The sequence below is a fragment of the Piliocolobus tephrosceles genome, chromosome 5 (genome assembly GCF_002776525.5).
Source record: "Piliocolobus tephrosceles isolate RC106 chromosome 5, ASM277652v3, whole genome shotgun sequence".
NCBI classification, from domain to species: Eukaryota; Metazoa; Chordata; class Mammalia; order Primates; family Cercopithecidae; genus Piliocolobus; species Piliocolobus tephrosceles.
Genome location: NC_045438.1, coordinates 49,040,006 through 49,053,533, shown reverse-complemented (window position 1 = coordinate 49,053,533; position 13,528 = coordinate 49,040,006). Strand labels below are relative to the sequence as shown.

Here is a 13,528-nt window from a genome sequence, read left to right as displayed (position 1 = left end):
AACTGGCAACTCTTTCTGTAGAATGGATGCTCATCATAGTAACGAGTCACCCTTACTGGACCACACAGATCAGCCCCAACCCTACCCTAAAAATGCCCTCTCTTGCTCAGTGTAGGAGAGAAAAAGGCAGTGAGGTAGTAGCGTGTGACGAGAATCCTAAGCGACTGACTTTTAGGTTAATCCGATCCAGGAGATCCTCCACAGACTTGGGCTGGGGCGGTCTTCCTTTCCGCCGCCTCCTGGTGGGGCGCTTGGGCTTCTCCTCGTCCTCGCTGAGCACGTCCACGTAGATGAACTTGAATGTGCCGACTTTGTTGTTCAGCAGGCCCATCCAGGTCCCCATGGGCGGCTTGCTGATGATATCAATGATGTCTCCTTTCTGTGGCCCAGGGAGCAAAGATCTTTCCATTAGGTATATTCCATGAATGTACAGATCATGAGTCTGTCAGATACACAGGTGATGCAGAAGTGAAGATGCCACGAAGGCCAGAATCGGGGTCCCACAAGTCACCCCTCTGAGTGACCCGCATAGGATGTGACTATGAGCTCAGCAGAGGCCAGACAGGTGTACGGAATTCCACACAGGCCCTTGGTCACAGCCCCTCCACCCTCTTGCCCTGTAGAAGCAGGCGTGCCTGGGGTGCCTCTGGTGCTCTCAGCCAGGCTGCCCACCTGGCACTCTATACGCCTTCCTGCCTCAGAGGACTCCCACTTCTTGGAGAAGGCACTTCCCACCTGTCCTAACCAGTGTCACTTCTGGCCCTGTCATGGCTGCACACACTTTGTGGAACCCCATCTGTCCCATAAGGGTATCTCTGAGCACACCGAAGGCAGAAATCTTTCTTCAGATGGAGAAAACATAGAAACCAGGTGTGTGGAGCAGGAGGTGGTGGGGAGAGGGACGGTGTGCAATAGGAATTCTAGAGGGAAGCTGAGGTCAGAGGGGTGAAGTGATAATAACCCGGGGATTAACACGAGACCCTCCCTCTGCCTCGAGGGCTGGCTGGTTCTTGTTCTGTTTTTCACTACAGAGGAGACCAGTGATCAAGGTAGCCGAGATACTGCCCAGTCTATACCATAGTAGTCTAGCATTCAACAGTGAGGAAAGAAAGCCTCCTAGAGAAAAGGAAGAGCCCAGTTAGCTGCTCTGAGGCCAGGGAGAGAGATACCTTGAGCTTGAGTGAGTCTGTGTCATAGGGACTGGGGGTGAAGTCAGTGTGCACCCTGGCACGCCCGCAGAACGGGCCTCGGTAAGGCGGCTCTTCGTCATCCCCATCTTCCGACTTGACGCTTTCCCGGTTGCTGGTTGAGGAATCGGTGGTGCTCACTGTTTGACCACCTGTACAGGAAACAGAGGAAGAACAAGGGTAGATACAGATTTCCCACCCAGCAAAGCAGAAAGGTATTGAAGGGAAGGCAGATTAGGAAACGAAGGCTCAGAGAAAGGAAGCATTGAGCCACAACCCTCTGTCAGGACCAGGGCAGGGCCCAGTTATGAATTCTCCGAGTGTTATCCCTCAGTTCCTCACTGGACAGGGGACTCACAGCAAGTTACCCTCAAGACCTGGGAATCCACGTGGCACCGAGGCTCCCATGTGGAGGACACTGCAGGACCAGTCACTAGACTCTGCTCTTAACATTCGTGACCTCTCAGTGGTAATGCACACTCTTTTGAACCATTTTACAGACGAGGAAACAAATTCAGAGTGGTCATATCATGTGCCCCAAAGGGTATGAACTTAGTGGTAGGCTTAAATTTGATCTCGGGGCACGGTGGCTCACGCCTATGATCCCAGCACTTTAGGAGGCCGAGGTGGGCGTACTGCTTGAGTCCAGGAGTTCCATCGGCCTGCGCTACGTGGCAAAACCCCATCTCTGCAACAAAATTAGCCGGGTGTGGTGGCATGCCTCTGTAGTTCAGCTACTCGGGAGGCTGAGGCAGAAGGAGGATCCCTTGAGCCAGGGAGGCAAAGGTTGCAGTGAGCTGAGATCACAACACTGCATTCCAGCCTGGGAGACAGTAAGACTCCATCTCAAAAAATAAAAAATAAAAATAAAAATAAAATAAAAAGTTGATCTTTTCCTTCATACCATTCAGCCAACTCCCAACTACCATTGGCCTGAATTTATCAGTCACATATAAAATTCCCCTCCCTTCCCCATTCCCTTTATTTTGCTGGTCACCTGCATGTGCTTGTCTCCCTGGCTTATTCCCCCTGCTCTCTAGATCCTTCTTCTGAGATGCTTTCCCTGTTGTCTCTGATCAAAATTCATCACCTCCTCTTTTGGGCTGCTGCTGCTGCATGTCTACTAATAAACAGACACGACTCTGAGTCCAGAGAGTTTGCAGGTCTGGTTTTCTAATAGCACCTGAAGGGCAGGACTTGGTCTTACTCACCTTACAATTGTCTGAACCTAGTGCTCAGTATATGTCACATATTAACTCCAAAGAAAATAATCTACAATGACAAACTAGACTTACTCATGGAGCTCTGCCCACTCAGAGAACTGCGAAGACTTTCTACAGAACCCCCGGCCTTCAGCTTGGGCTTGTCCAAGTGTTCGGGGTCAGGCTGTGAAGGCGGAGGGGAGCCAGGCATTCCATCGAGGCCCGAATCCTGCCATGGGTTTCAACAAAATGAAGAAGTTCATCAGAGTGGACAGGTGTTGTTTTGTAATTCTCAGTGACTTGGCCTTCAATGAAATCAATCAAATCAATCCACACTCATATTTGATTCCATAACCAATATTCTCCTCCTTTTAAACCTATATCCTTGCTTACTTTAAAGTTATGAACAATGTTACTATTTATTAACCACTCAAATATTATTTCTCATTCTCAAGTAGATATTCCTGAAATCTCCAAGAAAAAAAATCTATCTACCACACAGACAAAATACTTAAAGGCTTAGAGACTCAGCACACACAAAAGCCCAGTAGCAAGGCTGGACTTCAAATGTAGATCAAGTACAATCCATGATTAATGGAATACCTGGAAGTGCAGTCAGAGGACATTTAATCTACTTGGATAGGAAACATTTGCACTTTTAAAAAAGTATACTCCTTGGGGGAAAAAATTGGCTAGATTCTTATGTTTCTATTTATACAAATTATTGGCATTGGCTAAAGAAATACAAAATTAAAACCCAAATATACAGCAAACATACTATTTTCCAGTCTACAATAAAATTTCCATATCTCACTCTAAAGTCTTAGGTTCTTTCACTTTTCTAAAGTGCTGTCAGTAAAAAGCTGGGAAGTCTCTTTCAGACCAGAATCCTGATGGGAGTGACTCAGCAGTACTTTCTGCATTTTGGGTAGCTAAGTGTTACCCTCTCAGCGGCTCCTCATTTGCACATTTGAGCATAGCATGCTTATTTGATTCATGGTGCTATATCAATACACGATGTCACACTTTAGAAAGTTTGCAGTGAGAATTGTTTACTTGCCAAAATAGAAAAGTCTCTGGCATATTACATATGGCCACAGCCACGTGAGCACAAAACCAACTAAACGCAACCTCCTATTTGCATGCTGCTGAATCATCAGAAGGGCCTTAACACAGTTCCACGGGCCCTATAAACATCTGAGGACATCAGCAACAGTAGTTTCTGATCCAACACACATTAGTGCTTTCAGTGTGAGGAAAGTGAGCAAGCGACCTCAAAAATAACAAAGAAAACTAAAGTTGACATTATTAGGAAGTTACTGAAGCTCCAAAGTATGAATTCCTTAAAAAAAAAAAAAAAAAAAATTCATTCCTCCTTTCTGCATCATAAAATAAGTGATTTTTTTCCCATCGAAATCTTCTGTAATGCTTCTGAAAAAAGCACGCAGTTTGAAAAACAGCAATAGTAAATGTGGATCTCTGATATATTTTCAAATGCTTTTTAAAATTATTAATTTATTAATCACGTGTTTATTAATTACCTACAATAACAGGCACTATTCCAGGTACTGGGCATATAGCAGTATCAGAGAAAACAAATATCCCTGCCATAATGGTTGCTATATTTACTCGAAACTTTTTATTAAAAAACACACAAGGTGGGCACGGTGGCTCATGCCTGTAATCCCAGCACTTTGGGAGGCCAAGGTGGGTGGCTCACAACGTCAGGAGTTCGAGACCAGCCTGGCCAATGTAGTGAAACCCCATCTCTACTAAAAATACAATAATTAGCCAGGTATGGTGGCACGCGCCTGTAGTCCCAGCTATTCCGGAGGCTGAGGTGGGAGAATCGCCTGAACCCAGGAGGCAGAGGTTGCAGTGAGCCAAGACCACACCATTGCACTCCAGCCTGGGTGACTGAGTGAGACTCTGTCTCGAAACAAAAACAAAAACAAAAAAACCAACCACACAAAACCTTCCATTATTTTTGCTTTACAGAAAATTTATAATGATCAGTTATTTCTTTTATTCCTTATGTGAAATGACTGCCTTAAAAAAATAGAACTAAGCACATAAGATTGCTATATGGTAGTAAAATTATTGAAAAATGTCAAAATGATATTAAAATTGCATGCTTATGATTCATAAAGCATAAAACCTCTTTGAACATGAGCTGAAGAGTTTTAGTGGCTGTTTCAATTTGGGGGAAAAGCAAACTTAATAAAATGCTTTAAATTAATATCATGCTTTCACTAGCATGCTGACTGCTTCATTGCTGGGAAGAAATATGGAACCACTATCACTACCTCATCCATAGGGACAAGAGAATGAAAAGAATAAAGAAAACAATCGTGGATAAGACACACTGAAGGCAGTCCAACATCTCCTGCAGGTCTAATAAGCCACGGTTTCTGAGCCTGAGCACTGATCATTTTGGATGGACAGTTCTTTGCTGTGGGGACTGTCCTGTCCATGCTAAGATGTTTGGCGGTGTCCCTGGCCTCTACCCTCTAGATCAGCATTCTGCAATTCCCGGGCCATGGACCAGAACCTGTCTGTGGCCTGTTAAGAAGTGGGCCGCACAGCAGGAGGTGAGTGGCGGGTGAGTAGGCCAAGCTTCATCTGTTTTTACAGCCACTCTCCATTACTCGCATTACTGTCTGAGCTCCACCTCCTATCAGATCGGCGGTGGCATTAGATTCTCATAGGAGCACGAATCCTATTGTGAATTGTGCACATGAGGCATCTAAGTTGCAGACTCCTTATGAGAATCTAATGCCTGATGATCTGTCACTGTCTCCCATCACCCCAGATGGGACCATCTAGTTGCAGGAAAACAAGCTCAGGCTCCCACTGATTCTACATTATGGTGAGTTGTATAATTACTTCATTATATATTACAATGTAATAACAACAGAAATAAAGTGAACAAGAAATGTCATGCACATGAATCATCCTGAAACCACCACCCACCCCAGCTCCGTGGAAAAACTGCCTTCCACAAAACCAGTCCCTGGTGCAAAATGACTGGGCACTGCTGCTCTAGATGCCAGCAATATCCATTCCACTTCATCTCAAGCCAGTCTGACCATTGAAAGACATTGCCCTGGGGTGCATGGGGGAGCAAAATGATACCCTCTCACCCCTTCCCCATGAGAATCACTGTAATCAACTGAAGCTGCCATGCAGGCATTGTTTGAATCAAGTGAGGCAGGTCGCAGGCTGGTGGTGTTGTCATTCGCATAGGGGCGATGCTTGGTTTTAGCTCACTGTGCCCACCAGAGAGCAGCAGCTGAGCAAAAATGTCTGCTTTCACCGCTGATTTTATTTGGTAAATAAACTGCATTACCTACATATTTCAAGCAGACAACCAGCTCATACACAGGTACTTCAACAGGTTACAAAATGAATGCTGTACAGGTGCCGGAGGAGAGTGTCTTGAAAATCGAATGGTCATAATTACCTTGAGGCCCAGCACTCCAACTGTCTTGACTCCCTCCACCCATGCAATTAAGACAGAAACAGTCATTTTTCTAGCAACAAAATTATAGATCTAGGGGGGAAAAAAATCTATTCTGTGATACCTTTCTTCATGGCTACAGATGCAAATGAGGGAAAACTCCCCGCTCTGAAACATTATTACCAAAGTCTGGTACCCAGGAAGAACTCCGAGTTTCTTTCTTAGACTGGCTATGTGCTTCTAGAACAACTTGTGCTATGATTGACAAGTCTGCTGTTCAAAAAAAAAAGTTTTAGGTGTGATTCAGGTAACATCCATTCTGTAGCAAGGCATAGTTTAGAAAATAAAATGCTTCCTTTGCATTCAAATTTACAACTCCTATTGCACTGAAGAGTAACCATTTCTTTACATGTCTCTTTCTCTTGTCTGTACACAGAAGGCAAGTCCTATATTTTGTATTCCCCAGCACCAAGCACGGTGCTGAACAGCCCAAAGTGCTTAATAAATGTGTGCTGAATACAATGTTTCTCTATGTAAATAAAGCACGGACTTGGAGCAGGTTAATGCCAAGGAATATGTATAGTTAGCACCATTTAAAATCTCAGGTGGGCCATCCTCAGCTTTTCTTGTCAGGAAGAACCAAGGGAACATTCTACCAGGTAGCTGCATACCTGCTCAGACACAGAGCTGCTGTATTTTTTAGACATTCTCTTTCTCATCGTCTCTTTCACTGATTTCACCTTTTTCCCAAGAGAGATGCGAGAGGCAGTAGGTGATTTGATGACTTCTTTGTACACAAAGTCTCCTTCTTTACCCTGTAAAACAAAATGTTGCAAGTACTGTTGGTCGCAAAAGATGAAGGACAGGTTTTATTATTTAAACCATTACTGTCCTAGCTCTCAGAAATATGGGCATTCCTCAGGATCTTTAAGTTCTTCTCGTGTTAACTCTGTGCTGTTATTTATCTCTCTGATTAAAAATGAAAGCTTATTGACTATAGGGCTTTTTGTTTGTTTGCTTACAGTGGGATGTGAGTCAGTTTTTATTTTACTTACTTTTAGTACATCCTTATCAGGTTACATTTTTCCCGCTATTTTTAACACCCAAGGGGACTGCATTTCATCAGTAAAGAGTGATTTACCTTCGGGAGGCCGAGGCGGGTGGATCACGAGGTCAGGAGATCAAGACCATCCTGACTAACACGGTGAAACCCGTCTCTATTAAAAATACAAAAAATTAGCCGGGCGTGGTGGCGGGAGCCTGTAGTCCCAGCTACTCGGGAGGCTGAGGCAGGAGAATGGCGTGAACCCGGGAGGCGGAGCTTGCAGTGAGCCGAGATCGCGTCACTGTACTCCAGCCTGGGCGACAGAGTGAGACTCCGTCTCCAAAAAAAAAAAAAAAAAAGAGTGATTTACTAAGTTCATGTAATCCCAGCAATGAGCAATGAGGGAGAAGAGAGGGATAATACTACTGAATTGCCCTGAGAAATAGGTTAGAACAAATGGTTAAGCCCACTCGTTAGAAGAGCAACATCTGATTGGATTTCCATCACTATAGTGCTCAGTGTGTACATTTCTCTCTTAACAAACTAGATTGTGGTCGTCTCTCATTCTAGTTTGCATTTTTTTTTTTAAACAAATTTTTCTCTGAGAAAGAAAACAAATCATATTTTCTCTCATTTCTAAAAAAGATTGACAGCGGAAAACTATTGGCTTAAGAATCAATATAATTTGATAGTCAAATAAAATAGTTTAAATTTCTTCCAGGAAATTTTCAAAACATTTCATATACATCCCAGGTGGGTATTTTAGCTGACACATGATCGTAACAAACACGAAACATGAAATCTTCATTTTACAGTTTTATGACACAATGCAAAGGACAAACTAAACTATATATAAGATTCACCAAAGGCCGGACGCAGTGGCTCACATCTGTAATCCCAGCACTTTGGGAGGCCAAGACGGGTGGATCACAAGGTCAGGAGTTCAAGACCAGCCTGGCCAACATGGAGAAACCCCATCTCTACTAAAAATACAGAAATTATCTGGGCATGGTGGCATATGCCTGTAATCCCAGCCACTTGGGAGGCTGAGGCAGGAGAACTGCTACATTGGAACGGAGGTTGCAGTGAGACAAGACTGCAGACAAGACAAGATTGTGCCACTGCACTCCAGTCTGGGTACAAAGTGAGACTCTGTCTCAAAAAAAAAAAAAAGGACTCACCTTCACCCTTGGGGTCTGAGAAAGCAAACTTTAGGGAACGAAACTTGTTCCCTAAAGTTCCACTGTGGTGGCCTGTCCCTAGACTATGACCTCAAAGCAGGTCTGAGGGGGCAGACACCTGGGCCTGACACCAGATCCCTGAGGGGTCTAGTCTGCTTTGGTCCCACGGAGACTAAGTTCACTCCAGGACACCCCAGACCACAAAACCCTAGGCTTAGTATAGGCCATGTGGGGCCAGATACTGGGCCTATAATAAGACTGGTGTTCCAAAATGCCAGCACATACCCACAGGGCTCCACTTCGTGGCACTATGTGTGTGTCGTAGTTACGTGCTAGAAACTAGCAAGAAGAAAAGGCCATGTGCAAAATGACTCAGACCACAGAGGCCAGACTTATCTGGATTTGTTACTTCAAGAAAACCGGAAGCAAAGGCACTAAAGGAACTGTGCTACTCAGGGAAGGAGACGGCAGCGAGAGTGGTCATTATTCATTCCATGTGGAATGGTGGAGTCCGTAAAGTGAGTGAAATAGAGCTTTTCTCTAAATGTGCCTGAGGATTACCAAGGAAAACAGTACCCACTATCAGTTCTCAAAGATGCTCAATGGTCAACATATGTCAGCCTCATCACCTGAATCCATATCTTTTGCTTTCCTCTGACGCTACTCACCATTGGGTCAGAATTACTACTGCCAACGTGCAGAGAGCGATTTGTCAAGTCAAATCCTCCAAAACTGCAGGTTCTCTGTGGAAAAGAGGGCAGGGCAGAAAAACTCCAGTTATGCTTAAGCCAGCCGGCGGTGCACCAACCCAACAGTCCCCATTTGCAGGACATCTCTGAATCACAAATATGTGTACAGGATGAAAGTAGAACACGAGAAATGATGAGAAAAAAACACATGAGTCATGTCGTAAGGAAACTTCACTCATTTTTCCCTTTCACAGGCCACTGGAACTTTGCCTACCCCAGAAGTCTAGAATCCTCTTAACATGCAAAAACCAACCGCTTAAAAAAAGCCTAAACAACAACAACAAAAAAACCCTCCATGAGTCCAGTGCTGTGAGATTCCCCGTCCCCAGCACAGAACTTCCCCTAACATCAGCTACGTTCAGTAGAGATAATGAAGGGATATGTGTTAGAGGATCCATGTGCTCAGGCATCCTGAAAACCCAGGTCTAAAATCCCATGGCTCTGACACCAACAGCAAGCTTTTCAAACAGACTTTCATTTTGTTTAGTTTTAAATCGCTGAGAAGAGGAGGGGGAAAGGTTATGTTTATAGTTGTCCAATCAGGCCAAGAGAATTACTCACTCATTGCTTCCCCATGCTAGCCAAAAACGCTGGTAACTTTCCCATCTAACTGACCAAGTTAAGTAACGATGACCCTTTTCTCTCGGTGAATGAAGATGCCACATTTGCCCAGAAAGAAAACGGATGAATCGGTGACTGTCTTTGACCACACTCTTTAATTTCAATAGGAAAAATGCTGATGTTATAAACAATGAAAACTTTATTGTCCTTTTAGGTGGTTGCAAAACTTCACACAACTGCTTATATCTTAGTGATTTCTGTATTTGCAGAACTTGGTTCAAATTCACTGTTGTTTTTCTAGTAAAAGCCTCTGAGCGACCACCCTGCGTCCCGCAACGCACATTAATGTTACAACTAATTCTCTTTTTTAAACATCAGTAATGAAAGTTTAATTGTAGATTCAGGGTTCAATATTTTGTGTTACCAGCTTCTCAGAGAAGTCTAATGAACAGCTATTAAATGGAAGAAATGAACAGAAAAGTACAATGTATTTGGTTGGTGCAAAAATAATTGCGGTTTTGCCATTATTTTCAATGGCAAAAACTTTGATTACTTTTGCACCAACCTAATATACTATAAGCATGGCTTATTTATTTAAAAAAAAATATATATATATAATTAACTGAATTGATAAAGTAGAAACATCCTAGAAGGAAAATGTCTAGGTTTTTGAAATCACAAAAATCTAGACACAAATTCTGGTTCTGCCACTTACTTGCTGTGTGATCTCAGGTAAAGTACTTACACTCTCTGAGCTTTAGATTTATTATTAAAATAATACTTATATCATGTTTGAAGCCTTCTAGCGCACTGCCTGGCACAAGGCACTCTACGAAATGCTGGTTTCTTCCATTACTTTTCATTAAGGCTGTACTGAGAATGTGGTAGTCATCCTGGCAGCTGTTATACTGAAGTTGAGGCTTAGTTAACATTATAAATATGCAAATGCAGAGGTGGAGCTTTGTTCTGGGCCTTACAATCTAATCTGGGAGTTCAACTATAAAATCGGAGCACACCAGGAATAGGCCACAAAGTGAGAGATGGCCACTGGGGTACAGAGGAAGGCCAAGAGATAAGGAAAGCATTTCATGACAACCGACATCAGGATGACTCAGAGCTGTTCTTCTTCACCAGTGCTGCTGCTGCTGCTGTTTTAAATAATCTACTACCGATTTATTTTCTAATAGACATTATCCTAATTCTATATAAAATATCAATGAGCAATGTGATTTCTTTTATCGTCAACTTAACTGGACCTATATCTGTTCTATAGAAAGAGAAAAACCTTTCTACACAAATATATTCACCAAATCACCTAACTGGGTAAGCAATGCTATGACCACCTCTCAAGGCTAATTTTTAACATTAACTTTCTCTTTCCAGCTTATAATGCCATGTACATTTCCTCCTTCTTGCAAAAGCAGTGATTTTATTCTAGTTTCTTTCCTGTGACTCAGGGCTTCACAGACACGGTATGGCGCCCAGATGCCTCATTATTGTATGGTTTTGCATGTCCCTGCTTTAAACTACAGCATCTACTGCAATGTTGGAGCCCAAGTTATTTCTGATGCATATGAAATAACTGAGAAAGAATTTATGTGGAAACTATGACTGCAATAAATTAGAATCTCATTTAAGTTTTCATATGCCTATTTTTTTTTATTTTTATGCTTTTATTACAAATGTTTGTGCATAGACAGTACATTCTTTCTTGTGTACTTTAAAACAGTATATAAATGATACCACGCTATTACAATCATTTTTTTTCAACTTGCGTTTTTACTAGAATTATCTTTCTTAATTTTCCCATGCTTCTACAAAGAGGTAACTTTTTCTTTTTATTGCTGAAGTGTTCTATCATAAATCAGTCATGGTATATTTATCCATTCCTTACTGAATAAGTTATATCTTCAACAGCACCTTGCTTTCAAACAGCGCTACAATAAATATCCTTGGACACGTGCTCAAAAACGTCTTTAGGGAAAGCAGAAAGAAACAGAATTGTTTGGTCCTAGGATATGCATATATTATTTTTGTCAGGACTGCTTGATTGTTCTCCAAAGTGGCACTAGCAAGTTATATCCCCAATGGAAATGTATAACAGGCCCAATTTCCAATTTTTATTGTTAACACTTGTTAAAATATATACTAATTTTTAACAATCTTACAGTTACGAACTGGTAAAATGTTATCTTAGTTGTACATACATGATTAAGAAATGGGTTAGGTATTTTTCTGTTTCTTTTTTGGAAGTTCCACATGCTTTCGAGGTGAACTGCCTATTTACATATATATTACCAGTTTCTTTCTACTGAATCATTTCTGTTTGCTTTCCGTTTTGTATTTTGTTTACAAATCGTTTGTTAGTTGCATGTTTTGTCATCTTTCTTCATTGCATTTATAGTATTCTTTGACATACTATTTATCAGAAATATTAAAATTTAAATGCACTCATTTATAAAACCTTGATGAAATGTTTTGTTTTTTGTATTTTTTGTCATCCATCAAAACCCTATCAACTATCAAGCACTCATTCCCATATCTGTAAAGCCTATTTCTAAGTTCACGTGTTTCTTTTTTTCTCATTGAGCTTTTTATTTATATCCTGAGACCATATTTTTAAAATTAATTTAGCTTTTTAAAATTATCAGTGCCTAATAATCAAAGTCTCTCTTCTTTATTCTTTTTCAAAAAACTATTGCTAATTTTTGACTTTTTACAATTCTAAACACATTTTAGGAATTGTGTAAGTATTATTAAAACTTATCTATTAGGATAGTTATCCAAACTGCTTTATATTCACAGGTAATTTTTTTTTTTTTTTTTTTTTAGACAGGGTCTCCCTTCAGTTGCCTGGCTAGAGTGCAGTGGGGAAATCTCAGATCACTGCAGCCTCAACCTCCGGAGCTCAGGTGATGCTCCCACTTCAGCCTCCCGAGTAGCTGGGACTACAGGCCCCTGACACCACGCCTGGGTAATTTTTTGCATTTGTTTTGCAGAGATGGAATCTCGCCACGTTGCCCACACTGGTCTCGAACTCCTGGACTCAAGCAATCCACCCACCCCGGCCTCACAGAGTTCTGGGATTACAGGCGAGAGCCACCGTGCCCAGTCCACAGACACATTTAAAGTTAAAAAAAAAAAAAAAGTTATGGCGAGGTGCGGTGGCTCACACCTGCAATCCCTCACGCCTGTAATTCCAACACTTTGGAATGCCGAGGCAGGCAGATCACGAGGTCAGGAGTCCGAGACCAGCCTGGCCAACATGGCAAAACCCCATCTCCACTAAAAAATACAAAAATAAGCCAGGCGTGATGGCGTGCGCCCGTAGTCCCAGCCACTCAGAGGCCGAGGCAGGAGAATCGCCTGAACCAGGGAGGCGGAGGTTGCAGCGAGCCGAGATCATGCCACTGCATTCCAGAAAAAAAAAAAAAAAACTTTATGATACTGAATCTTCCTATCCATTAACAACATATTTCTCTCTATTTACTATTTCTGTATGAAGAAGTTTCATCAAAACATTTGAAATATAAATACACAATTGAATAAGTTGACATACCTAAAAGGTAGTCATGGCTATATAAAATAAATTTAAAATATAAAAGGAAACAATTTTAAAAACTTACGGATTCTTTTTTTTATTTATTTTTATTTTTTGAGACTGAGTCTCGCTCTGTCGTCCAGGCTGGAGTGCAGTGGCGCGTCATATGCCTATTGTATGCCTTTATTTCTAAAATGAAAAACTTAAAGAATGGACTAGTTTTCTTAACTACCAACTGAAACCTCTTCCAATGATAGACTAAGATATCTGGAATTGATTCTTTTTAACAGTGGAGGAGTGACAAAGAATGTAACAATAAAGATTGCTTGAATTAATTTCTAGCTTTTTCTATAAGATCAAGTAGTTCTTTAACAGCATTCCTTCAAAAGAGAAAATGGTCTGTAAAGAGACTCATAAAAAATAAATCAGTATATCAACCAGCCTTTGATGTTGATGACCTAAATAAATGAAGCCTAAATTAAATTTTGTTAGTTCATACACCTCCTATACTGATAATTATAAAAACACTTTAGATAGATGCTTGGGATGAGGAGGGCTAGTCAATGGAATGGTCATGCAGTTGGAAACACATGTTTTGGGGT

General features: G+C 41.7%; 1 protein-coding gene across 1 annotated transcript in view; it reads right to left on the bottom strand.

Moving 5' to 3' along the window:
• Window positions 1–13,528, bottom strand: part of SASH1 (SAM and SH3 domain containing 1) — a 211,561-nt gene that overhangs the window by 15,371 nt on the left and 182,662 nt on the right. The window contains exons 11-15 of the mRNA XM_023188427.2: window positions 8,744–8,818; window positions 6,521–6,664; window positions 2,483–2,618; window positions 1,170–1,339; window positions 170–379 (exon numbers count right to left, since the gene is read on the bottom strand). Coding sequence (XP_023044195.1) covers window positions 170–379; window positions 1,170–1,339; window positions 2,483–2,618; window positions 6,521–6,664; window positions 8,744–8,818 — 735 coding nt within the window. The remainder of the gene's footprint in view (window positions 1–169; window positions 380–1,169; window positions 1,340–2,482; window positions 2,619–6,520; window positions 6,665–8,743; window positions 8,819–13,528) is intronic.